Source organism: Schistocerca americana, chromosome 5 (assembly GCF_021461395.2).
Source record: "Schistocerca americana isolate TAMUIC-IGC-003095 chromosome 5, iqSchAmer2.1, whole genome shotgun sequence".
NCBI lineage: Eukaryota > Metazoa > Arthropoda > Insecta > Orthoptera > Acrididae > Schistocerca > Schistocerca americana.
Window position 1 is genome coordinate 300,270,970 of NC_060123.1, and position 26,245 is coordinate 300,297,214.

Below are 26,245 nucleotides of genomic sequence, written 5' to 3' on the forward strand. Positions count from 1 at the left end.
TTTGTATGGGCGATAAATCATGTAGACAAGAAGAGAATAGAAGCTTTCAAAATGTGGTGCTACAGTTTTATGCTGAAGACTAGATAGGTAGATCACGTAACAAATGAGAAGGTACTGAACAGAATTGAGTAGAAGAGGAATTTGTGGCACAACTTGACTAAAGAAGGACATGTTCTGAGGCATCAAGGGATTAATAGTTTAGTACTGGAGGGTAGTGTGGAGGGTAAAAATCGTAGAGCGAGACCAAGAGATGAATATGCTAAACAGATGCAGAAGGATGTAGGTTGCAGTAGTTACGCAGAGATGGAGAAGCCTGCACAGGATAGAGTAGCCTGGAGAGCTGCATCAAACCAGTCTCTGAACTGAAGACCACAACAACAACAACATAACGGAAGGATAGATGTGATGTTGCATGATTGATATGCATACAAACAAGATGGAAAATCTAACAATCCTTTGGACAAACCCTTCTGCAAAGCTACAAAATTAACACACACACAGATACACCTGCACAATTACATTCTCCCAGGAAATTACATAGTACTGCCGCTGCAGTGTGACAAGCATGAGGATGCTATAAGGTGGAGTGGCTGAGGCTTGTAAGGAACCAGGGAGTGCGGAGGGAGGATGTGAGGGAAGGGTGATTGTTGGTCACAAGAGGGAGTGTTCACTCATGAGACTGCTATGGTGCAGGTGCAGGTGGGGAGTGGCAGGAGGTGCACAATGATTTGGAGGAGTGGACTGGGGGACGAGAAGGAACAGAAGGAGAGGGAGACTACAGAAATGTGTTAAGTGTGTATAATGAGTGAAATAGGGAAAGAGGTGCATGGGGAAAGGAGTGGATGTGGGTCTAGATGAAGGGTTACTGCAACAAGTTCACTGATTGTATATATATAAAAAAAAAAGACAATGCAATTCAAAATAATATTAAATTCATAAAGAGAGAGGTCACTACTTAGAAAGTACTTACCTCCAAGAGCTGTAACTCCTAATACTGCCAATGAAAAGTAGATATCTCCACTGAGGCCTATCAGCCAGAACTTTGAGTGACATGCCACCCCTCCCCCCTTGCCCCTCCCCAAACAAACTCCCACAACCAATTCAGTCGCTTCATGAAAGGGAATGCATGGTTCCAATACCTAGGAATACTACTACCAAGGTTTGTGTGTTTTCACTGGCTATACTGAGAGTTGTGTCTTCTGAAGACAAGTAAATGGCAGCTGTTCTGTCTCTCTGTATAATATCTACTCTTTTAATGTTAGCCCCTTCTAATAGTATAAAAAAAACACAAAATCTCTTCAAAGAATAAACAAAGAAAGAGGGCAAATAAATAATGAAATAGACATGAGCAGAATGTGGGAGCAGAGAATATATCATCCAGATTTCCTGATAGTGAGCTAAAAGTAATACAAAAGATATGATAATAAAGCCGTCATTTTCACCTCTGGCAGCAAAAAAGAGAAAGTTAATGGAGTGGAAAATACAAGTACCAAAAATCTAGTGAAAGGGTTCACCTGCCCTTCTTCATACTCCCACTTCACTCAGCAAAACTTTAAGTTTACACCTCCTTTTTCAGACATATGTAACAACAGACAGCCTGAAAATATATTTATATATAATTTAATTTATTCATGCAAAAGAAAATTAAAAAAGGTAAAATTAATCACGATGTGAAAACAGGCCGATTTATTTGTTGCATGTTCTAATTTTTAATTTCACATTATCATTTTAAACTGAAGAAAAATTTTCTGAACTGTGTAATTACTGGGACATTTGTCTGGAAGTTCTGTTTACCTTTCTTTGTATAAATGATATTTTTTTGCAATACATTTTATGTATGGAACCTAGCTGCATTTTTTTTTTTTTTTTTTTTTTTTTTTTTTTTTTTTTTTTTTTGCAGCCCTTGTTTAGTTCAGATAATGGTAGGGAGTCAGCAGTTCAGTTCAGTCAGCTAGATACAGTCATTTTTATTTGGTTGATTTGGCAGGAGTGGACTAAACAGCAAGGTCATCGGTCCCATCGAATAAGGGAAGGATGGGGAAGGAATTCAGCTGTGTTCTTTCAAAGGAACTATCTTAGCATTTGCCTGAATCGATTTTAAGGGAATCACGGAAAACCTAAATCAGGATGGCCGGTGCGGATTTGAACAGTCATCCACCCAAATGCGAGTCTTGTGTGCTAACTACTGTGGCACCTTCCTTCGTCATTTTAATTGGACATATCAAATAAGATGCACTTGTAAAAAAATGTTATCTTTAATGCAAGGCAGGTCCAAATTGCAACTGTAATAGTATGCTAATTTTTGGAAAAAAAATCACTATTTATTTATAGTATTTATGTGGGAAGAACGTGCCCTTAGAATATCACTTGCCAAAGACAGAAGCTCTAAAACTGTAATGAGCAATGATAACACTTATTTTTTGGATGTAATTCTACATTATTTACATAATTTTTCACATTCTTTCCACCCCCATTGATCCTTGCTCCTTCGATCTGCATCAATACAGAAAAGTTTCCTTATCCCTAGCTAGAACCCAGTCCCACATACTGTTCCTGCATTGTTGCTTGGCTCATGGAATCCCCTCAAATGGTCTTACCATCAAATTATCCATCTCTGGCTGTCACCCCTCCTTCCACAATGACCTCCACCTGTTCAGATATCGTGCCAATCCTTATCCCTCGCCAACATAGTCCTGCCAACCAAGCCCAAACCTCCTTGCAATAACTTCTCTCCCTCCGCAAATTCTCCTTCTATGCAATCCCCAATTCCTGGAACCCATAACACACACTGAAACTCTTGCCCTCCAGGAACTAGAGCAACATGCACAACACCACCTCAAAAAGCTCTCCACCCTGGTCACTTCCTACTCCCACCTTTGAGTACCACTGTCTGCCACCTCTACAACAACCTCCAAACCTCCCCCACATCCCCTCATAGCTGACAAACCCTGTCTCACAGACCTACTACACTTACCCCACCCTCCAAAACTCCCTCCCAAGACCACACAGAAACCACAACCTAAACAGATCCGTAACATGGTCATGAACCTTTCCTTCAAAAGCCTTAGTCCCAAAGAAATATCAGTCCTTTTGAATGGCCTCACCTTTTGCCCCACTCCCAAATTCAACCAAGCAGAACTTGTTAAAGACCTTAAAAAAATGGCTCTAAGCACTATGGGACTTAACATCTGAGGTTATCAGTCCCCTAGACTTAGAACTACTTAAACCTAACTAGCCTAAGGACATCACACACATCCATGCCCGAGGCAGGATTCGAACCTGCAACCATAGCGGTCTGTGCGGTTCCAGACTGAAGCGCCTAGAACCACTTGGCCACATCGGCCCGCGTTAAAGACCTTCTCTCCTTCTCTCGGTCCCTATAGTGGAAACACTTTTTTGCCACCAACCCTACCAATCAGACTCAACCAAAGACCAATATTGAACTCTGTCTAACTCAGTTCACTCCTCCATCCAACCACGATAAAACCCCACTGCCCCCAAATCACCCCCTGTTACCTTTCCAGAATTTCTTAACCTCGAACCTTGCTTCACTATCATTCCCTAAATCCCTCAACATGCAAACTAACCTTACATCTGCAAAAAGAACCGCAGTCCACCATCTAAAAACTGATCCTGACCTTAATCTACCTGTGAACAAAGGCTCCACCACTGTTGTTTTGAGACTCAAGGATTACCTGGCAGAAGGACTCCGCCAGCTGTCAGATACTTCCACCTACAAACCTAGCCACAGTGGCCCCATTCCAGAAATCCAGCAGGATCTCCAGTCACTCCTCAAATCCTTAGGCCCATCCCAGACCTCTCCCCGGAATCCATTCCTCTGACCACTCCTACCACTCCCCACACTCCTACCTTCTATATGCTTCCTAAAGTCCATAAACCCAACCATCAAAGACACCCCATTGTGGGTGGTTACTGTGCCCCCACTGAGGGGAATCTCTGCTCTCGTAGACCAACACCTTCAAACTATTACCCAGAACCTACCCTCCTATATGAAAGATACGAACCATTTCCTCCACCAACTCTCCACAGTTCCTGCCCCTTTACCACATGGTGCCCTCCTCATCACTATAGTTGCCACATCCCTAATGCCCATGGCCTTATTAAACACTACCTTTCCCAATGCCTGACAGATTCCAAACCAACAACCTTCTTCCTTGTCGCCATGACCAACTATATCCTCACCCACAGTTGCTTCTCCTTTGAAGGCATTCTCTCTCTCTCTCTCTCTATTCGTTTAGTGAGTTCCGACTCTTCGTGACTCCATGAACCAAATCACGCCACTTTTTCCTGTCTTGCACTTTCTCCCGTAGACCTTCCAGGTTGGAACACATTGCTTCTGTGATGCCATCGATTCATCTCATCCTCTGATGTCCTCTTCTTCTAGTTCCTTCCATCTTCCCCAGCAATAATGTTTTTTCCAGCGAGGCTTGCCTTCGCATTGTGCTTCCAAAGTAGGTCAGCTTCTGTTTTAACATTAGACCTTCCAGGGAAAAATCTGGTTTTATTTGCTCCAATATTGATCTGTTGGTTCTCTTTGCAGTCCATGGAACTCTAAGAAGTTTCCTCCAACACCACCATTCGAAGGAGTCAATTCTTTGCCGTTCAGCCTTTCTAATGGTCCAGGTCTCACATCCATACATCACAACTGGAAAGACCATAGCCTTCACAATACGGATCTTTGTCACTAGTGTTATATCTCTGGACCTTATAACCTTGTCAAGGTTTGACATCGCCTGTCTACCGAGCATTACCTACAAACAAATCCACGGCATGGCTATGGGCGCCCTCTTGGCATCGTGCTATGCCAACATATTCATGGCCCATCTAGACGAATCCTTCCCAAACACCCAAAATCCTAAACTCCTCGCCTGGTTCAGATTCACTGATGACATCTTTGAGATCTGGATTGAGGGTAAGGACACCCTATCCACATTCCTCCAGAACCTTAAAAACTTCTCCCCCATTTGCTTCACCTGGTCCTACTTAATCCAACAAGCCACCTTCCTAGATGCTGACCACCACCTGAAAGATGGTTACATCAGTACCTCAGCCCATATCAAACCTACTAACCACCAACAATATCTCCACTTCGGCAGCTGCCACCCATTCCATACCAAGAACTCCCTTCCATACAGCCTAGCCACCCGTGGTTGTAACATCTGCAGGGATGAGCAGTCCCTCTCAAAATATACCGAGGGTCTCACTGAAGCCTTTACAGACCGTAATTATCTTCCAAACCTTGTACAAAATCAAATCTCCCATGCCTTATCTTTCAAGTCTCCCATCACCTCCCCAAGTCCCATTCTCCGGCCACAGAGGAGCATTCTACTTGTAACTCAGTACCAGCAAGACTGGAGCAACTGGATTACATTCTCCACCAGGATTTCGACTACCTCCTGTCATGCCCTGAAATGAGAAATTTCCTGTGCAATATCCTTCTCACCTCTCCCACAGTGGTATTCTGCCATCCACAGAACCTACACAATATACACGTCCATCCCTACACAACACCTTCTCCCAACCCCTTACCCTACCCCTGTAATAAACCTAGATGCCAGACCTGTCCCATACATCCTTCCATACCACCTACTCCAGTCTGGTCGAAACCATTATCTATCCCATCACAGGCAGGGCTACCTGTGAAACCAGTCATGTGATCTACAAGCTAATCTGCAACCACTGAGCTGCATTCAACATGGGCATGACAACCAACAAGCTCTCTGTCTGCTTGAATCGCCATTGACAAACTGTGGCCAAGAAACAAGTGGACCACCCTGTTGCTGAGCACACTGTCAAACATGACACCCTACATTTCAATGACTGCTTCACAGCCTGTGCCATACAGATCCTTCACACCAACACTAGCTTTTCTGAATTGCACTGATGGGAACTTTCCCTACAATACATCCTACGTTCCCATAACCCTCCTGGCCTCGACCTTCGTTAGTCACTGTCCTCACCCATCCAGCCTCTTCCCTGTTCCCATTCCAGCACTATACAGCCCTCATTCCACCGTCCACTGTCATACCCAGTCTTTTTTACTTCTGTCCTTTTCTGCTACCACCCCCCCCCCCCCCACCTGCCCACATCTCCCCTGCCCCCCATCTAACCAGCAGCACTTCACTTTCCACCATCCTTACCCTACTATCCCTCCCCCTCCCTATCCCTGCCACCTCCTTACCCCCACCCAGTCGCCACTCCCACCATGCATGGGTGCTGCTGCTCACAGTGTAGTTTCAGTTGCCTGAGACTGCAGTCTGTGTGTGTGTGTCGGGGGGGGGGGGGGGTCAATTTTTGACAAAGGCCTTGTTGGCCAGAAGCTTATTTTGTGACAGTCTTTTTGTTGTGCCTATCTGCGACCCAGCATCGTCGCTATATAGTGAGTAGTAACTTTTGTTTTCATAATATTGTTACATTCCATCCTGGTTTGGACGAGGACCACCTGCAGTCTGAATTTCATCATTTGAGATGTGTGTTCAGGGATAAACATTAAAGCAATGTCTTCAATGAAGGACACATCATGAATAGGCAAAAGAGGCCAAGCTGGTTATATTCCTCCCATAATGTGGAGCAATGATCAGCAGTGTAAAGTGCATGCTGCAGAGACACGGACTGAAACCACAGCTACGATCTTCCTCCAAGGTACGAGGTACGTTATGCCCCATAAAAAAAAGTGTAGGTCTTCGAGGTCACAGTGTGTATGGTGTCCTCTGTGAACATGGTACCATATACATAGGACAAATTATTTGCATTGTTACTGGGAATTATACAGAGCACTTATGACATTTTTAAACAAAGGGAACTTGAAAAGTTGGCTATGGATGGAAATCACCCAGAAAACAAACATGAAATAATTTTAACAGAAACGAGTGGTACACAAAGCGGATGGGCCTCGAATATGGAGAAAAAGCAAAGATGGGTGCTTGATGGTTTCAGGGATGTGGGAGTGACGGCTTCAAACATTGAGCCAGTCCCATGTGACACCTGATGTTACTGGTCTTGTGGTGGTCTGGAGCCAAACTTACCTTCCCATTCATCCATCCTTTGAGCCCTCTATGGAAGGTTCCAGACACTGCTGTCACACCTATATAAGCGAGAGATCATGCCAGCACCACCACTGCTCTTTATAATTGATGACGACTGAAAGCTCAAGTGTTCTATTTGAAACGATGTGGTTTCTAAAATGAGAATATATTAATTTATGGGCGATGTTGACCACTTGGCAGCAGGGTAGGCCACTGAGCTGAACATGTCACATTTCAAAGGTTGCTTTCCAGCCCTGCCCTCTTGAAAAGTAGGTTTTCTGAATCACACAGATGGGAATTGTTCTCAAAACATGTCCTCCAATCTCACAATCCTTCTGACCTCAATCTTTGCTAGCCCGTCACACTCCCAACCCCAACAGTGTCACGAATCCTCCCCCCCCCCCCCCTTTTTCCATTCTATCTTGTCCTCATCCTCTTCCCAAATCACTTGTCCACTTTACTGTGTGCCACATTCAACATTCTTTACCAGGATTAGGAGGGACTCACTGGTGTCACATTCCTATTGTATTCCCCTCCTTCCTGTCCCTCCCAAACCCAACACTCTTCCTTCCCTTTGACCCTCCCTCCATCCTTGTTGTTCTTGACCACTCCAACAAACAAAACTGCTTTTGTTAGTTTACTGTGAGATAATTCAAAATTTAAAATATTGCCAAGCTCAAGGACAACTGCTGCATAAAATACTGTAAAAAAAATGCAACTCACTTCAATCTCAGTAGACTGAAGTTCATGTATTTTTTTACGAAGCATTTCCTCTTCTGCACATAACTCTTTGCTTTTACGAAGTTCTTCTTCATTGAATAAATGTTTCTCTTCCAGAATGTCCTCAAATTTTGATTCCAAAATCATTTTTCCATTCTCTATATTTCTGCAAAAAAGAGTAAACATTATTAAACAACAAGTAAATGTGATGCTGAAACAATTTCGTTTTAAGTAATAAGGAGAAATGTATTATTGTTCATCAACATAAAATAGTCTTCACAACATTTATAGTGATTATAGTGTCATATTCTATGCTTGTGGTGCAGTTAGACACAAACATCACACTAAAATTTATCAGGGCACCACATTCATTATAGTTTTATTACGTACAACAGACAGGAAAGAGAGTGTCTACTCAAGAGTGAATAAAAGAAAGCCAAATAAAAAATGCGGCAGAGGAATGAGTGCTACAATACAGGACAGGCCAATAAGGGTCTTGGATAGCAAACTGGAGACATTTCTCTTGATAAAATTCTTCCTTAGGAACTCATAGTTTAAGTAATTCAAAATAATTATAGAACATACATAATTTTGCTATTAAACTGAATACTGTTTACTTATTTATTAAAAATCCATAGTGAAATATAATATGGATGAGGATAGATCATAACTCAACAAACAGAAAAGGCTCAACGGAAAATGAAATGAAATGTCGTGTGACGAGGGCCTCCAGTTGGGTAGACCGTTCGCCTGTTGCAAGTCTTTCGATTTGATGCCACTTCGGCGACTTGCACGTCGATGGGGATGAAATGATGATGATTAGGATGACACAACACCCAGTCCCTGAGTGGAGAAAATCTCCGACCCAGCCAGGAATCGAACCCGGGCCCTTTGGATTGACAGTCTGTCGCGCTGACCACTCAGCTACCGGGGGGCGGACTGGCTCAATGGAAGAGGACAGGGTACTCTAAGTTACACGTATTAAAAGTTGGTTTTGAACAATTTAGGAAAAGACAGATTGATACTTACTGTAAAGATGACAAATTAAGTTGCAGACAGGCACAACTAAAAGACACTTACACGTAAGTTTTTGGTCGCAGCCCTTGTCAGAAAAAGAGAAAAAAAACACCATTCTTTTGCAGAAGCAAGCACACCTCATGCACATATAATACACAGCTTGGGCTAGAATGTGTTTTGGCTGGGTCTGCCGAAGTTGGCTGTCATGTGTGCATGAGATATGCTTGCTTGTGTGAATGAACTGTGTTTTGCAGAAGCAAGCACACCTCATGCACATATAATACTCAGCTTGGGCTAGAATGTGTTTGGGCTGGGTCTGCCGAAGTTGGCTGTCATGTGTGCATGAGATATGCTTGCTTGTGTGAATGAACTGTGTATTATCTTTTTCTGATGAAGGTTGGTGGCTGAAAACTTGTGTAAGTGTCTTTTAATTGTGCCTGTCTCTAACGTAACGAATTATCTTTATAGTAAGTAGCAATTTTCTACACTGTTTATATTCCTACATGGTGTTTCCATTGTTTGAAAAATTGGTTTTGATGTAACAAACACTTTTTGCTACAGCATAAACTTGCATGAAACTATGTAGTTTTTTTCACAACAATTATTTTACTTTTATTATTCCAATTAGAGCCAGTGCACGATTGAAGTGTTCACTTTTGATTTTCTTTTTAGAAATTATACCTATCATTGCTAATATGTTTTTGAAATGTCAGAACCAACTTTTATTGGCAATGAAATAATAAATTTTGTCAGGGGCAGCTTCCAGGAAGCAATCCCCCCCCCAAACCCTGATGTAAGAGAATTTCTTCCAGACTTTTAAAAATAGCTTTTGAAACAAATGAGCTATCTTAAGTTGATGCAGTAGCTCAAAATCACTCAATTCATATGTAGTTTCATGTAAAAGATCCTATTTTAATCAATACTAACCAAATAAAACACCAGTAAGAATACATAGTTAATTACCCAAACGCAACACTCTGACAAAATCAGATTCATAGTCCCCACGCCAAAAGGAATTATTTAATCAATAATAACAACATTTACTCAATTTCTTATTTGGTAATTTCATAGAAAATTTTGTTTTGGGTTTTTTTTTTTTTCGTGCCAATCTGGTTCAATCAGCACTTTTCATACAAGCTTTGCCCATAAACAGAACTGGCACTCTCTGGGGAACTTCCATTTTTAATATGATGTCTGAAATGAAATAGAAAATTGGCCTTCCTCTTAACTGAAAATTATGTAACATATGACCTGAATTATATGACAGTTGCACAGCTCAGTTAACTATGTAATGACACAACCACCAAGTACTATTTTAAAAAGCTTTTTCATAGATCGACCTGCAAGTGCAAAATAAATGAATGTTACATAACATTTTCTTGTTGTTCATTGGTAACACAACATTACAATAACCTAACATCAAGAGGAGATAAAAAAGACACACACATCCATTAGAATGAAGAATTATGAGAATAACCGATCGAAACTGATAGCAAAGATGGAAACTTTAAGAGATTTTAGCTCCTCTGGAGATGAATGTCATTCTTTTCAGGAATTGACCTTCAGTAAAATAAATGGAAAAAGAGGGTCAGTGAGATGATTCAACAGGAGAGAAAAAATATGCATAAAATAATAATAAAAAAAAAGATTCTAATGAATTTATCTCTACTTGAAATAACCCTAGTCCCATAATCCACCATTTTAATTCATCACTATCAGAAATAAAGCAAATACCAATTTATTTATTTATTTATTTTTGAGGCATATTCAATAGACCTATAAATGCATGTATAAGCAAGGATGTAGAATATGTCAAATCTTGTCTTTCATTACACAAAAATTGCTTAACATTACTCATAAAGATAAAAAGGAAGTTAACTAGGAGCTATGGAATATAAATAAGATTTATCTAGTAGCTAAGAAATGTATAATTTGTAGTATAATACAAAAAAAGTCTACTATAACACATAAAGTCAGCACAGTAGCAACAAACAGAAATGCAAGTAGTACATGTACATATGTGGAGAATGGCCTACAGGTCTCTACTAGAACACTCATCTAGAGAAGAAAAAGTGTTTTCAAGCAAAAACTCTTAATTTAATTTATTGCCTCTTAGGGACTTAATATCATTTGGAAGTAAGTTGTCAGTGTCATCTCTATATGGCGAGTAGCACTCTATCCTTTTCATAAAATTGGAAGTAAGTTAAAAATTTTGCTGCAACTGCAGTTTACTCCTTTCCTCCAACTAGAAACAAAAATTCATTTCATAGTGTAGGTCACATTTCCTTTTAGTGTTATGGCTGCTTTATATTTCATTTACACTGACAGAAAAAAAATCCAAACATCAAAAAATGATTAATGTACAATAATGAGATTTTGGGAATACATTTGTTTAGGAAACATATTCAAGTGATAAAGGTAGCAATATCACAGATTAATGTAGTTTGTGGGATGGAATTCCATGCCTGTTGCAATTGGTTGGCCAACACACGGACAGTTAATGCTGTTTTGAATAATGTTGGAGTTGTCATCCGATGATGTACCATATGTGCTCGACTGGAGACAGATCTGGTGATCGAGGTGGCCAAGGCAACATGTCGACACACTGTGGAACATGCTGGGTTACAACAGTGGTATGTGAGTGAGCATTATCCTTTAGGAAAACACCCCAGGAGTGCTGTACGTAAATGGCAGCATAACAGGTCAAGTCACTAGATTGATGAACAAATTTGTAGTCAAGATGCCTGGGATACCACGAGAGTGCTTCCGCCGCCATATGAAATTGTACCCCAGACCGTAACTTCAGCTTTCTAGCATACAGACAGGTTGGTTGCAGGCACTCAACTGGCTGCCTCCTAACCAACACACGGCTATCACTTGCACTGAGGCAGAACCAGCTGCCATCAGAAAACGCAAAAGGCAGTAGTTTTAGGGTCAGAGTAATGTACACTACAGAGCATCTAGCTGAGAGCTGCCCTTCAAGTAATCAATTTGTAACAATTGTGTCACTGGAGTGCCAACTGCTGCCCAAATTGCTGTCGCAGATGCAGTGCAATGCACCAAAGCCGTACCCCAAACACGATGGTCTTCCCTCTTGGTAGTGTCACATAGCCAACTGAAGCCTAGTCCTCTCGCGAGTGTACATTCTCGTGACTACTGCTGCCAACAATCGCGTACAGTGGCTCCATTCCTGCAAAGTATTTCTGCAGTATCGCAAAACGAATATCCAGCTTCTAGTACCCCTATTACACAACCTTGTTCCAACTCAATGAGCTGTCGATAATGGCATCTTTGTCATGTTAAAGGCATTCTTGGCTATCAACAACTCACTATGTCTAATCTCAAAGGCAATAATGCTCACAACCGTTACGGTGCGTCATTAAAGCTAACCTGATTTTCCTTTTCATAGTAAAAGCAAGAACATGATGACTTTACTGAGAGTGTAGAACATACATTATCAGATGTTGAGAAACCCGCACAGAAAGAAATACAGATTGGCACAACTCAATAGTGCAAGAAATTACTCTGCTTAAGCAAAATGCATAAATCAGGGATGAATTACAATCTCTTGATTCATCACTGATTGATGCACACAGCATCAATAATGACCCAAACCATCCAACAATACCACAAGCCAAACCGAGCAGTCAAACAGAAAACATATCTGCCTCCCCCTCCCCCCACCTACAGCATAGTCTATGGACTTGGTACGCAGTCTGTGCTTGTAAATTCGTTACTGAAAGAGAAAATTCTGTGGGGTAGGGAATTTACTGTATTCCCACCTGATTAAAAAAATCTATTTGTACTGCTGTTTTCATACGGGATTTTTATGGTACTGACAGTGTTCTGGAACAAATGACATTGCATTTCTGTCTGCTGATCTGTACTGGGAAAAGTGGCATTGTGGGCCACAAAGCTGTGGAACAATGCCAGACTTATGATGAATTCAAAAATGCTTTTCTGGTCAAGCAGTGGTCATGAGGGAGCAAGAAAGGCTAAGAAAATAAGTTTTCAAAGTTTCCAAACCTGAGACATATAGCAAGAAACATAGTAGTCTCATGAAGTTTTTCAAAGAATACTTAAATAAAACAAAATACTGAGACAAGGCGATCTCTAAGAGAGATGTCATAAGTCGAGACACAGAAAGACACAACAAACAGACTGCTAAACAATTAAGCTTTGGCCAAAAAGCCTTCTTCTCAATTAGACAAAACCCATGCGTGCATGCTCACACTTCATAATATTGTCATTGTTCCAAGCTGGATTTTCCATTGTTTGCTAGAGATGTCATAAGAATATTATAATACTAATTTCATTCAGGAGACTGTGAGTAGCACAGCGCGTACATGCACACAACACACCAATGATTCCGGTTAGAGCAACAAATCGCATAACAATGACCAGGAATGCCACAGCTGATCTGATAACTGTTGTCACCTTCAGAGACATTCTTCAAAACAAGATCTTGCTCGCACTCTAGTAGCCCACACTGCATGTTGCTCTCCAGAAACACTGTTGTCAACTGGCAAGAAGATAACTAGATCACACCATCATCCATGGAGGAACAGACTTAATGTTCATTACCCACCCAGTTATCATCAAAATAGTAGTGAAAAGCAGAATCAACACCAATCAAATGGATGGCATCAGGGCATGACAGTAAAGCAAATGCAACCTGAGCCTAAAATGAAATCGAAAAACTAGATGTGATGACTCTCTAGCTCTGCCAGCCTGGTCAAAGATGATGAAAGGGATGTGACTCATTTTATAGTCAATTTAATATGGTATGACCACAATTCAGATAAGTATGATGCATTGTGCATCAAAGACAATAATTGTACAAAGGAATCCGGATCATGTACAATCTGCTGTACGTGCAATGGTTGCCGGTTTACCTGTAACTGTAATCCTGGGCACAGGTGCTCAGTTAAGTATCGTGTGACCTGGTTTCTTTAGAAGAATTTGTCAGCATACAAATGTACAAACTTTCCCTGTGACTGGATGCTGGATCTTGGGGGCAGTTAGTACCAGATCTAAACCAGTGAAGTGACAAACACTGTTATGAACTGAAATGCAGGAAATGAAGCTAGAGCACTCATTCCTGGTGGTCAATGAATGTTCGGTAAGAATGGATCTATTATGTTAGAGGGACACTAGGCTTGACCTCTGCTGGCCTCTTACAGTTGAAAGTATGACACAACAACATGGTTGCCAATTTGATTTGTAGTTATGTGGGCCATGGGTGCCTTTGCCAAACATTAAAAATACAATATTTTGGTGGGTTCATTGATAATGAACCACCAAATGCACTGAAACCACTTGCCATGCCCCAAGCCCACAGTACATAAAGCTAATAAATCTGATTACCTCAATGACACTGAGTAATATAAGTGGACAGATGTTTTGCAATAATTTGAAGCAGTATTTGAAGAAAGAGCTGGAGTAATATGGTGATATGAATGTAAACTGGATGTCTATCCTCACAAAACATATGTCATGCTTCCTACAGTATCCCCTAGACCAGCATTTGACTGTTGCCAAGGAGATCAGGAATATTGTATCTTTGGAAATTGTGGAACCCTCTCAGAGCTCATATCTAGACTATTATTAAAAGTTTCGGCTGTATCTGACTTTGTGTAGATGCCAGAGGTATTAATACAATTTGTGTTCCCATACAAACTTGGCCAGAAAACATCAATCAAAGGATTCAGAGTTTTTATGTAAAATTCTTGACCAGCTTTGACTTTCGGTATCATACTGGCAGATTACCTTGGAAAAAGAATCACGCAATTTCATACTTTCTTTTATTGGACATTTTTGCTAGATCATCTGCTTCAAAGTGCAGATCTGTCCTGTTTTCTCGAGAAATTTGTGCCCTCATATTGGTCAAATGAGTGTCAGAAGGCCTTTGACTGCATAAAACAAGCTTTATGTAGTGCAAACATTCTTTGGCATTCTAACATGAATGAAGACTTTTGTCTGGCAATAGAGTAATCAAAGCTCGATATTGGTGGCTGTTTATTTCAGATTTGTAACAATGAAAGCAGGCCTGTGATATGTACCATAGATTTTGGCAATTGCTTATTGACCAGCTGTGAGTGATCATATTGCACCACTGAGTTAGATGTGCTTGCCATTGTATGGGTAAAAGTCCCACTTTTACCTGTATGGACATCAGGAATATGACTTCAAAATTATTAACATTCCAGGCAAATTCAACATAGTAGCTGATGCATTTTCACATCTGCCTGAAAATCTTGATTAGGTGCCCTTGTATACTGATCACAAAAGTGATGTCAAAATATGCCTCATGAACAATGACATTAATTGGCAGTATTTCTTGAAGACGTGCAAAAACATAGGAGATGCACACGATTTCGCCAAATGTTGACAGAGAATAAAGGAACAGTTGCTCCACAAACCAATCGAATCCCTGGATGCAAACTATCAAATACACAATGATGTATTATTCTTCCATCATCTGAGACGTGGTGTTCACTCCACCTGAGGCTGAAGAATGTGTGACCAGGTATGCCCACCATGCTTATGGACAATTTGGTTTGGTAAAATGTGCGAAGAAACTGGGAGAGTATCACTACTTTACAAAGCTGCTCACAAATGCATAAAGACTTTTGCATATGTATCTCCTGTGTAAGAAGACAAACCATTTAATGTCTGCTTGAAAGGCAAATCATACCCAATTCTACAAACCAAGCTGCTACAGCTTGTACCAATTTACCTTCACAGTCCTTTGCCGAAAATTAGAACACAATGTAAAATATGTGGTACTTCTTTGTGATGTACTGTATATACTCGAATCTAAGCCCCAATTTTTTCAGGTTTTTGGGATCCAAAAAACTGCCTGCAGCTTAGAATTGAGCGCAAAGCAAATGGAAGGTCTGAAAATTGGTGCTAAGAGCTGTCACAACTAACTATTGCTGTTGAATACACGCAGTGGTACACTGTCAAGTCGTAAAGATAAATACTAAGGCCACAACTAGAAAAAATTAAAAAAAAAAAGATTGAGGATGAGTCCACTCCTTGAACCCCACTATTGCAACTGTACCTTCATCTATTCTACCTACTTTGTATCTCATGTGAACCAACATTGCTTCAATTTCGAACTGTGCCTACGACATTTTCCCCCTTAAATCTTTATTCTCATTTTTTGGGTGTGACTTAAGATTCAGATACCTTTCTTCCTTGATTTAGATAAATACAATATTTTCTAAGTTTGTAAGACGTAAGGTACTAGAGTACAGCTACAACAGAGATCATTATCAAACATATATTTAGGGATTTTATTCCCCAATTTGGTAAATCTGAATCCATCCTATAAGACAATGTAAGTACGTTTATAGGCCATAAATGGAAACAGTTGTTGCAAGAAGAAGTTATTAACCCTGCACTAACTTCAAAATACCACCCACAAATCAATCTAGCTGACCAGATCTTCTGTGAATTCACTGTGTTCATTTGCACTTTTTTTACAATTGACACAGTTTGTGGTTTTTATATCTGTCCAGTTTTGAGGAAGGTATGAATAACTTATGTCATTTATCTAGTAATTTTACACCATGTGAACTTATGCTTAGAGTATTAGGTAACAATTAATGGACTAAACCCACACCAAAAATACGTAGAAGAATAATCTCCTGGGAGGTAAAAGTTCAGTGGACTGTAGTTACGCTTCCAACAAAGCACAATAATGCTGGTGGTATTTTAACTGTAAAGTGTCCTTGACATGCACTGTAGAAGTAGGTGACCACATTGTAATACAGTCACCCAAAAGCTATTTTTATTAAGTAAAAGGAATAGCCAATGTCAATTATTTTACACTGGGCCATTTGTAATATCCAGAATACTGGACCCTGTTGATAACTGTTGGTTATTCACACACTGGTAGAATTAAAGGCGTATATCCTCTTCAAGGCATGAAGATATTTCATTACTGAAAAATAAGCAGTGCAATGCAATGCATTCTCTCATGTACGTAAAATAATAGGATGTTTTCACAATTTCATTTTGTTTATGTATGTACATGTCTACTTCGATCTTAAGTATGTGTATCTTTATAACCTTCTAGGTGTGCTATTTCATTTATGCTTTGGTTTAACCTAACACATCAGAATTTAGTATCTATTCCTTAAAATATGATCTATTGATGAGTTATGCTGTAAGTGTATTAGGTTCATTTTTGGAGTATATGTGCTCATTATTAATTCATGTGATAGCAGAATGCCTGCATAATTCTGTCGTCTTTCTCATTACACATGATTTAAACTTGTGGTTTGCTGAATATTTCATAATTAATTTTTACTGAATAGTCATGACATACTGCATTACCTCATTCATCTTCAGGGTAGATTACAGTGCCTTCAGCACTCTTACAGGGTAGGTTCTTTGATTGCAGATGAAATCGTGCATCTAATCATCACCCATCCTGTCTTGGTGTGGCAACGGGATTTCCATATTTTGTCTCTTTAGTTCCATCTGTAGATATGTGTTGTAACTCTTGCAGGCTCTGAGGCATAGTTAGATTTAACTGAGGAGAACCCACGAGAGTTACAACAAAAAGTTGTCCATAAACTTTTATTCGGATGGATGACATTACTGATGCATGAAGAAACAATTTATGTTAAATGAACAAAATGTGGACACATTTCACATTGAGTGTATGAAATTCTTTAGTTTGAGTGTAAATAAACATTACTAACTGCAAACCAAATCCATAGGGCACATTGTGACTAGGAGTTTTACATCAAACAAACGGCCAGACATGGAACACCACTTCTCTCAGGGTGCCGTCCCTAGTGAATTCTGTTGATATCACTAGAGGGCTCTGGAGCATCTAAACATTATGAGATGAGCATCTTTATGGGTGTTAGGTGAACTATCTTGTAAAGTGGACATTCTGTTGCCACGTCACTGGGACAGTGGCCATCATGTGATGCCTCACGTGAGCCGCATATATTCCACATACTGCCGCCACTTGGTGTCTTCATTGTTCCTGTGCTCTCTTAAGTCTTCTGCAGAAGAAAAATGAACGTTTCTATCATCACGAGAGGCCACTGCATCACAACGACACTGCCAAGAGTCATGCATGCGCACCATGGAGAAATTTGAAATGATGTTAACTGCACAAACTAAATAATGACACTATTTCAAAATAGCATAAGTGCAACAATTGGATGACATTGGGCTCAGCTTTTGTCCATGTGAATTCTAGTGATTAAACTCCAGACTTGAATTAAAGAACTTTAACAGGAGTCACAATCATACATAACAAGGACGTGACTGTATCAAACTGAGTTCTATTAATTCTACTTGCATATTTTGTTCCTCTCAACGCCTTTACCCACACCTGATCCTCTGTTATAACCATGCACTAATTCCACTCTCCTCCAGGAAGAGAAGTACATTTTCTTTACTAATGCCTGTGGTGCAATAAATTTTTTAACTCTTTCATTTACAACTTCTGAGTCCGGAAACTCCACTTGCTCCCAACCTGCTGTGTGTAGACTGCATCTTTGAAACCAAACACCCAATTGGGATGATGATCCATCGTGTGGTCATATTGTCCTATACAACATAACCAGCAGTACAGCAATGAAGAATGTCATGCTCAAAGTTTAAGTGGCTTTTCTTTGAGACCACAGGCAAATGCTGCTGAGATGTGCCTTTTCCACTACTAAAATGAAAGACAATTCATTCTAGAGTGCATATGATGGAAAGGAATGGAGATGTATGAATTCTAATGAGCGTAAATGCTGGCTAAGCAAAGTGTCACCAACCACTGTACAAAGCTCAATGCATCTCAGAGCTAATAACTCTTGTAACATTCTATAAAAATCTTGAAACAATTCTGTAATGCATATACTTATTGTAAACTTGTTCTGCTGAAATGGTCAGTAGGGAATTTTGTAAATCACTCTCACAGATCCTTATTGATTGACCGACTAAACTAATTAATTACATTATGTTTGAATATTTCTCTTTGAAAAGAAAATCAATTATTTCAAGACTGTATTAAATTAACTGTTCATGTGTTATCCCTCCTTGTCATGATGAATTAGTGACAAACTTATAGTTGAGGGGTCCATAAACTCACAGATATAGTTGTGTCCTTGTGAACTGACTCCGTGAACAACATTTACCCATGTAACTGACAAAACATGAAGTTTGTGTAACTGGTATTAAAACAAATATTTTTACAATGTTTCTAAGAAAAAATAAGAAAAGATATACAGAACAATGTAGTGTCCTCTGCACCTTGAACAGTGATATGAATAAACTATATCCGGCAGTGACCTAATAAAATAAATAATATGCCACATGTAAAGTGATTCAAACCCTGTTTTTTTTTTGGCTGCCTGATTCAACTATTTTCAACACTCATTTTTAATTTTCCTCTCGACAGCGTATACTGAGTTAAACAATATCTCTCTCTCTCTCTCTCTCTCTCTCTCTCTCTCTCTCTCTCTCTCTCTCTCTCTCTCTCTCTCCCCCTCCTGCTTCAGCCATGATAGAGTACAGACATGACTACATGGTTGTACATAGTTATATGTATTAAATAACCTTCTTAATATTAATATACTGCACTGTAAAATTGGCCTTGGTTAGCAGCTTCTATATGAAGATTGATATGTTCATTAAAGGAGAACAAATTTTTTGATTAAAAAATCAAAATCGAAGTCTTTTTATGATCAACTTTATTGAATAACCTTCAATTAAAACTTTTGTATTGTTTATCTTATATGTTTCTATAATTAAGAATAGTTACAATCCGAACCTGCATTTGTGATACAAAATCCATGCCGATTTTGAACACATGGCAAAACATTTAATTACATAAAAGTATCTATAAAAATTTTAGTAAGTAATAAGTTAACATACTGCAAAAGACAGATCCCTGTGGAATTTCATAACGTACATTCCCCAGTCAGACTCTATCCTTCCTACCTATTTTTTGTTTGCATCTTAGACCATTGTTTGCTGCCTGCCCTATAGATACGATTTTAAACAGTTATTGTTCATCATCTGATTCCATTGCAACTTGCTTTCTCAAGTAGTATCCTATGACTGACACAGCTGAATTCTTTTGAAAGACTGCAGAAAATATCAAATGGCAATGAGGTTGAAGTGTCAAGGTGCCTCACAGTCCTGACATATAGCAATTTTTCAATGACTCAGATAATGCTGTCAAAAGGGAGGTAGTACAATAATAATTACTTTTGTTTTTTTAACTGGCTTTACAATTGCTAATTTCAATCTATATCAGCTACAGAATTTTTTGGTTCCCTTTTCTGACTTTGACTCTTGTTCTGTGTCTGTATCAAAAACTGGTAGAATTGAAGCTGTGAGGATGGGTCGTGTGTCTTGCTTGGCTAGCTCAGTCGGTAGAGCACTTGCCCGTGAAAAGCAAAGGTCCCGAGTACAAGCCTCAGTCCAGCACACAGTTTTAACCTGCCAGGAAGTTTTGTATCAGTGCAAACTCTGCTGCAGAGTGAAAATTTCATTCTGGAATTAAATTTTACATACATGTTTGTGGGAATACACTTATGGCCAACCTCGTTCAAGCAGCAAACTTGGATGACACTTTCTTTGACAAATTATTTGCATTTCTTCTTCCATGTCTTCTATGCAAAAGGAAACAAGAACAACCATCAATTAGTACTAGTCAAAGACACACTTCTCATAACACCAGCATTAGAGAGGTCCTTTTGCAATAAAATTTTTTATTGTTTCTTAAAAGATGCATACTATGTCAATGATGTTGCAAATGCAGGAGATGAATTCAGGCAAAACTTGTTTACTTGTTGACTGTTGGCAACATTCCTTTCGTAAGGTACAAATGGGGAAGAGTGATGCAATAATATGTCTGTGTTTGGCAGGAATGAAGCATCTGTGCAACAGGAAGACCTAGGTTTAGACTTGTTGACCTACATGTTAATAGAAGATAGCCAACACGAGTCATAAAATAAACTATTCAACTTCACAACTGTTTACAACTTTCATTCTGAACACTATTTACAAACATTCTACATCAATTTATCATCACTGCTAGTTTGATAATCAACCATGGTTGTATGTCCCAAAGCCTCCACAACAAGTAATTGATTCTGCATAACTCAAAATATAAACTGTTACCACCAGTAGTCTTATATCCAGCACAAAAACTACCATTTTCTTCTTACACCATGTCAGCATTGTACTTTTATCACCTCTGCTTGACAGCTGAACAGCTGTTTCAATAGCACATTGCTATTCAACGAAGTATCCCACAGTGGCAGCCTCGCTGCTATGGACATATCCCTGCACAACTTCCTACCCCCAATATAAACCTGCAGTGCTTCATCTTATGATTTAGGCTAAAGTCACACTTACACAACAGTTGTTGCTCATTCGTGAATCGGACACAACAAACCATTCATGGTTATGAATTCTATCAAATTGCCAATAGCAGATTTCATTGCAAACTTTTTTTCTTAGGCTGGTCAGAAAAAAATCAAAATTAAAGTTTAACATGTTATTCATCTGATCAGAACTACTCCATTATCTAAAATAATAATCTTGTCTGCAAAGGCTTACCTTGGGCACCCTCCTGTGATGGAACTGGACATTACGAGTTAACAAAATCAGTTTTCATCACCCTAATCTCTACCATAAAATACTAATTCTACACACAACATTTTTTTGTATCTGCAAACATCCTACATGCAAGTCCTTTATTACGCATTCAGTGACAAAAAATTGCTCTACACAAACAACTGGCAACACTTTATGTATTTTAGATCCATCAATGATACTTAAAAACAAATCTAAAATATCTTAAGTAATTGTATGGGAACTGTGGAAACCAAGGCCAAATGAAGAATTGATAATGCAATTATTTTGCTTAACTCCTGAGTATTTCCTAGGCAAACCCACCTTTCATGTGGCTAGCTGGAAAACACTATCTTACCTCATAATACTGTGTACGAATAAGGTGTATAAAGTGCACATAAATCAATCATTAGTTTCAAAAAACTTTACCTTAAGTTCTTAATGGCTTCTGTTGTGTGGTTACTGTCATCCTCATTTGAAAGTGACAGCTCACAATCAGTATTTTTTGATTCAATTGTAATTTCAACTGAAACGGGGCCATCGATCGCTGGTTTTTCAGAATTTAACTTCTTCTGAGAACCTGAAGATTTGCTTTTCTCTTGTACATGATTACTGTTCTTTCCATTATGAGATTTCTGCTGCGTATTCACGTCCCGCTCTTTCATTTTGGTAAATTTTTTTGTCTCAGATGCAGTTCGGAAACTGCTTACATTGTTTGTCTTCTTCCGTTGCTCCTTAACAGGTGTCAGTTCAGTGCTGGATTCAGCCTATAAAATATTTATTGGGGAAACATTAGATAAATACATAGAATCAAAAACCAGAGCTTCCTCAGCAATTGCTGATATAGAAGTGGCCATAAAAGGACTGATACACCTGCAAGAAAAAGGAGTGATCAGGACAAGAAATATAAATGGTACCTCAATTACCTTTTCAACACTCCTGCCTTGGGAGAAAAGGCTTCAGGCAACAGGGAACAATAAGTAAAATAAGTTCAGCTACTGGAAGGAAGGAAATATCATTTTATCATAAGCAGTGAACAAGAGGGTAATCACAAGTAACAGAAAATTTTATATACATAATTTAATTTACAAATTAGTAACAAGTACACTCACGCTCCTAAATTAAGGATAATGCTGATACATGGTGAAACAACACTCTGGTGGGCAGTTTGCTGGTTTAAATCACCTCAAGGTGGCACCATGCATTGTATTTGACCTGCAGTCATCACACGGTGGCACTGGCAGCAGTCCATATAAGCAGAGGTGTGTTGGTGTATGTCAGAGGACGGTGCAGTGAGTAAGTGTGCAGACATTTTCAGAGATGCTAATGGTGACTGTGTGTTGAAAATGGTTCAAAGAACACATATTGATGACGTTATGAGAGGTAGAATATTAGGGCAACTGAAGGCTGGTCAAACACAGCAGGCCGTAGCATGGGCCCTCCGTGTGCCACAAAGTGTGATCTCAAGATTATGGCAACAATTCCAGCAGACAGGAAATGTGTCCAGGCACTACAGTACGGGACGTCCACAGTGTACAACACCACAAGAAGACCGACATCTCACCATCAGTGCCCACAGACGACCACGGTGTACTGCAGGTAGCCTTGCTCGGGACCTTACCGCAGCCACTGGAACAGTTGTCTCCATAAACACAGTCTACAGATGACTGAACAGACATGGTTTACTTGCCCGGAGACCTGCAAGGTGCATTCCACTGACCCCTGGCCACAGAAGAACCCGTAAAGCCTGGTGTCAAGAACAAGTACATGGTCATTTGAACAGTGGTCCCAGGTTTTGCTCACAGACGAGTCCAGGTATAGTCTGAACAGTGATTCTCACCAGGTTTTCTTCTGGCATAAACCAGGAACCAGATACCAACCCCTTAATGTCCTGGAAAAGGACCTGTATGAAGGTCGTGGTTTGATGGTGTGGGGTGGGATTATGATTGGTGCACATACACCCTGCATATCTTTGACAGAGGAACTCTTACAGGTCAGGTGTATCAGGACGTCATTTTGCCTTTTCAGGGTGCAGTGGGCCCCACCTTCCTTCTGATGGATGATAACACACGGCCCCACTGAGCTGCCATCGTGGAGGAGGAGTACCTTGAAACAGAAGATATAAGATGTATGGAGTGGCCTGCCTGTTCTCCATACCTAAACCCCATTGAGCACGTCTGGGATGCTCTCGACTGATGTATAGCTGCACATCTTCAAACCGCTTCAGGAGCTCCGACAGACACTGGTGCAAGAATGAGAGGCTATACCCCAGCAGCTGCTCGACCACCTGATCCAGAGTATGCCAGCCCATTGTGCGGCCTGTGTACGTGTGCACGGTGATCATATCCCATATTGATGTCAGGGTACATGTGCAGGAAATAGTGGCGCTTTGTAGCACATGTGTTTCGGGACGGTTTTCTCAACCAATACTGTGGACTTACAGATCTGTGTCATGTGTGTTCCCTATGTGCCTATGCTGTTAGTGCTAGTTTTGTGTAGTGCCACATTGTGTGGCACCACATTCTGCAATTATCCTTAATTTATGAGCATGATTGTAGATACAAGGAGGTAACACCCACAACACTGTTGCTCTTCTGTTTCTAGTATCTTTCCTGTTCAACCCCAAAGGTATAAATACTACATATACACATCCCGACTGAAAGTATCCAGACACCCCCATGCAGTGCAGAATTGACCACTAGATGTCACAAGAGGTGGATCCGTCAGTATGAAGGATGATGGGGAGCTTTGTGTAGTCAGTCAAGAAGCAGTAACAGCAGGAATGGTTGGTCAGAAGCGCTCAGTGAGTTTGAACTTGGGCTGGTCATTGGATGTCACTTGAGTAACAAATCCATAAGGGTCTTTTCAAACCTTTTCAAGCTGCCCAAGTTGACTGTTGGTAATGTGACTGTGAAGAGAAAATGTGAAGGATCAACCACATCTAAAACCAAGACCAGTTAGACCTCATATACTGATGAACAAGGGTCATTGAGCATTGCAGAGGGTAGTTGTAAAAAGGCATGAAATCAGGAGATGGAATCACTTTAATTCCAAAGTGCTACAAGCAGTCTGCCTAGCACAATGACTGTGGGCAGGGAGTTAAAGAGAATGAGCAGTTCCCCATATGAGACATTTTTGCAGTCATTGCTTACAATACTTTAAGTGGTGTAACGAGCAATGCCAGTGGATGTGGGATGACTGGAAATGAATAATCTGAAGTGACAAATCGTGTTCTACCCTCTGGCAATCTGATGAAAAGGTTTGGATTTGACAGATGCCTGGAAAATGTTACCTATCACCATACATAAATGAATGCATTTTACAGTACTGTGTACTAAGTACAGCAGAGGAAGAGTTCAGAAATGATGAATGACTGTAACATATATTTTGGAAGATAAAAAAGTCTACTCACCAAGCTGCGACAGGACCGGGTAAAAAGAAAAATTATAAAAGTTAAGGAAATGTGCATGCTTTCAGAGCCAGTGGCTCTGTCTTCTGGCAGAATGATTGGACGGGAAGGAAGAGAGATGAAGTAAAAGAACTGGGGAGGTTTAGAAAATTGGGAGATTTGTAGAAAAGTTGTCCATAACCCCAGCACAGAAGACTCTCACCAGACAGGATGAGAAGGAAAGACTGATTGCTGGGGACTGCACAGGATGAGATTTGAAAACCTGAGCGTTTAAAGATGGAAGATAGGGTAATAAGCAAAAACAGAGATTACTGACAAAACATGCTGCAAGAGTTTATAAGGGTGAAAAGCTAAGAGCATTATATGTAGCAGAGGTGAGGGGGGAAGGGTAAGACAAGTCAGAAAATAAAAGGTACAGAAAACTAAAAGGGAATGAAGAAAGGAATAGTCGACATAAAAGTTTTCTAGGTACAGTACCGCGTCATAATGTATAAAACTATTGCTGCTACTGGTACCAGTAGACCCTGAAGAAGCTGCTGCAACCGTGGCCGAAATGTTGCTGTTTCTCCAGCAGCAGCAGTTTCACACATTATGACACGGTACCATACTCAGAAAACTTTTATGTTGACTGACTCTGGCTGTGGAAGCCTACGCAGTTATAGGAGAGGAATAGTTTGACAAGAAATGCTGCGCCCAAAGAAATTAATGTAAACTAACACCAGGTAGGTGGCGAGAACTGAGGGCATGTTACACAAGTTCCCATCTGCAGAGTTCTAAGAAACTGGTGTCAGGGCAAAGAGTCCTCATGGCGCATGTGGTGAAACAGGCACCAAGGTCACAACTGTCATGTTGTAGAGTATTTTGGTTGCAAATATACAACCTTTGCCTAGGCCCATTTATCCTAACTGATAATTTGGTGGTAGTTATACCAATGTAGAACAGCAATCAGTGTTCATGTAATAACTGATACATGCCGTGTCATTTCGCAGGTGGCTCTCCCTTTGATACTGTATGTTTTACCGGTTATAGTGCTCTTGTAAGTGGTGGTGGGAGAGTGCATAGAGCATGTCTTAGAGTGTGGATGTCACAGGGGAGGAGCCATAGGGTAGGAAATGGTTGCAGAATGTGTATAGGGTCTGGCGAGGATATTGTGAACGTCAAGGGAGCGATGATCAAAATGTCATACAGAATGGACCTCACTTCAGGGCATGATTTTAGGAAGTCATAGTCTTGTCGAAGCAGCTGGTAAATACATTCAAGACCTAGATAGTACTGAGAGACAGGAGGTGTGCTCCTAAGTCTCTCTCTCTCTCTCTCTCTCTCTCTCTCTCTCTCTCTCTCTCTCTCTCTCTGCCCCCCCCCCTTTTTCTTTTGAGGGATCAGCAATATTATAGTGGTGGGATAATTACATCCAGAGGCTAAAATGAGAATGGTGTTGTACTGCTGT

The 26,245-nt window shown here is 40.2% G+C and overlaps 1 protein-coding gene across 5 annotated transcripts in view; it reads right to left on the minus strand.

Moving 5' to 3' along the window:
* The window catches only part of LOC124615778 (S phase cyclin A-associated protein in the endoplasmic reticulum), a 590,398-nt gene that overhangs the window by 457,519 nt on the left and 106,634 nt on the right, over positions 1–26,245 (minus strand). For all 5 annotated transcript variants that reach the window (XM_047143880.1, XM_047143883.1, XM_047143882.1 and 2 more), the window contains 2 exons: positions 21,819–22,156; positions 7,770–7,932 (listed from right to left, as the gene is read on the minus strand). In XM_047143880.1, coding sequence (XP_046999836.1) covers positions 7,770–7,932; positions 21,819–22,156 — 501 coding nt within the window. The remainder of the gene's footprint in view (positions 1–7,769; positions 7,933–21,818; positions 22,157–26,245) is intronic.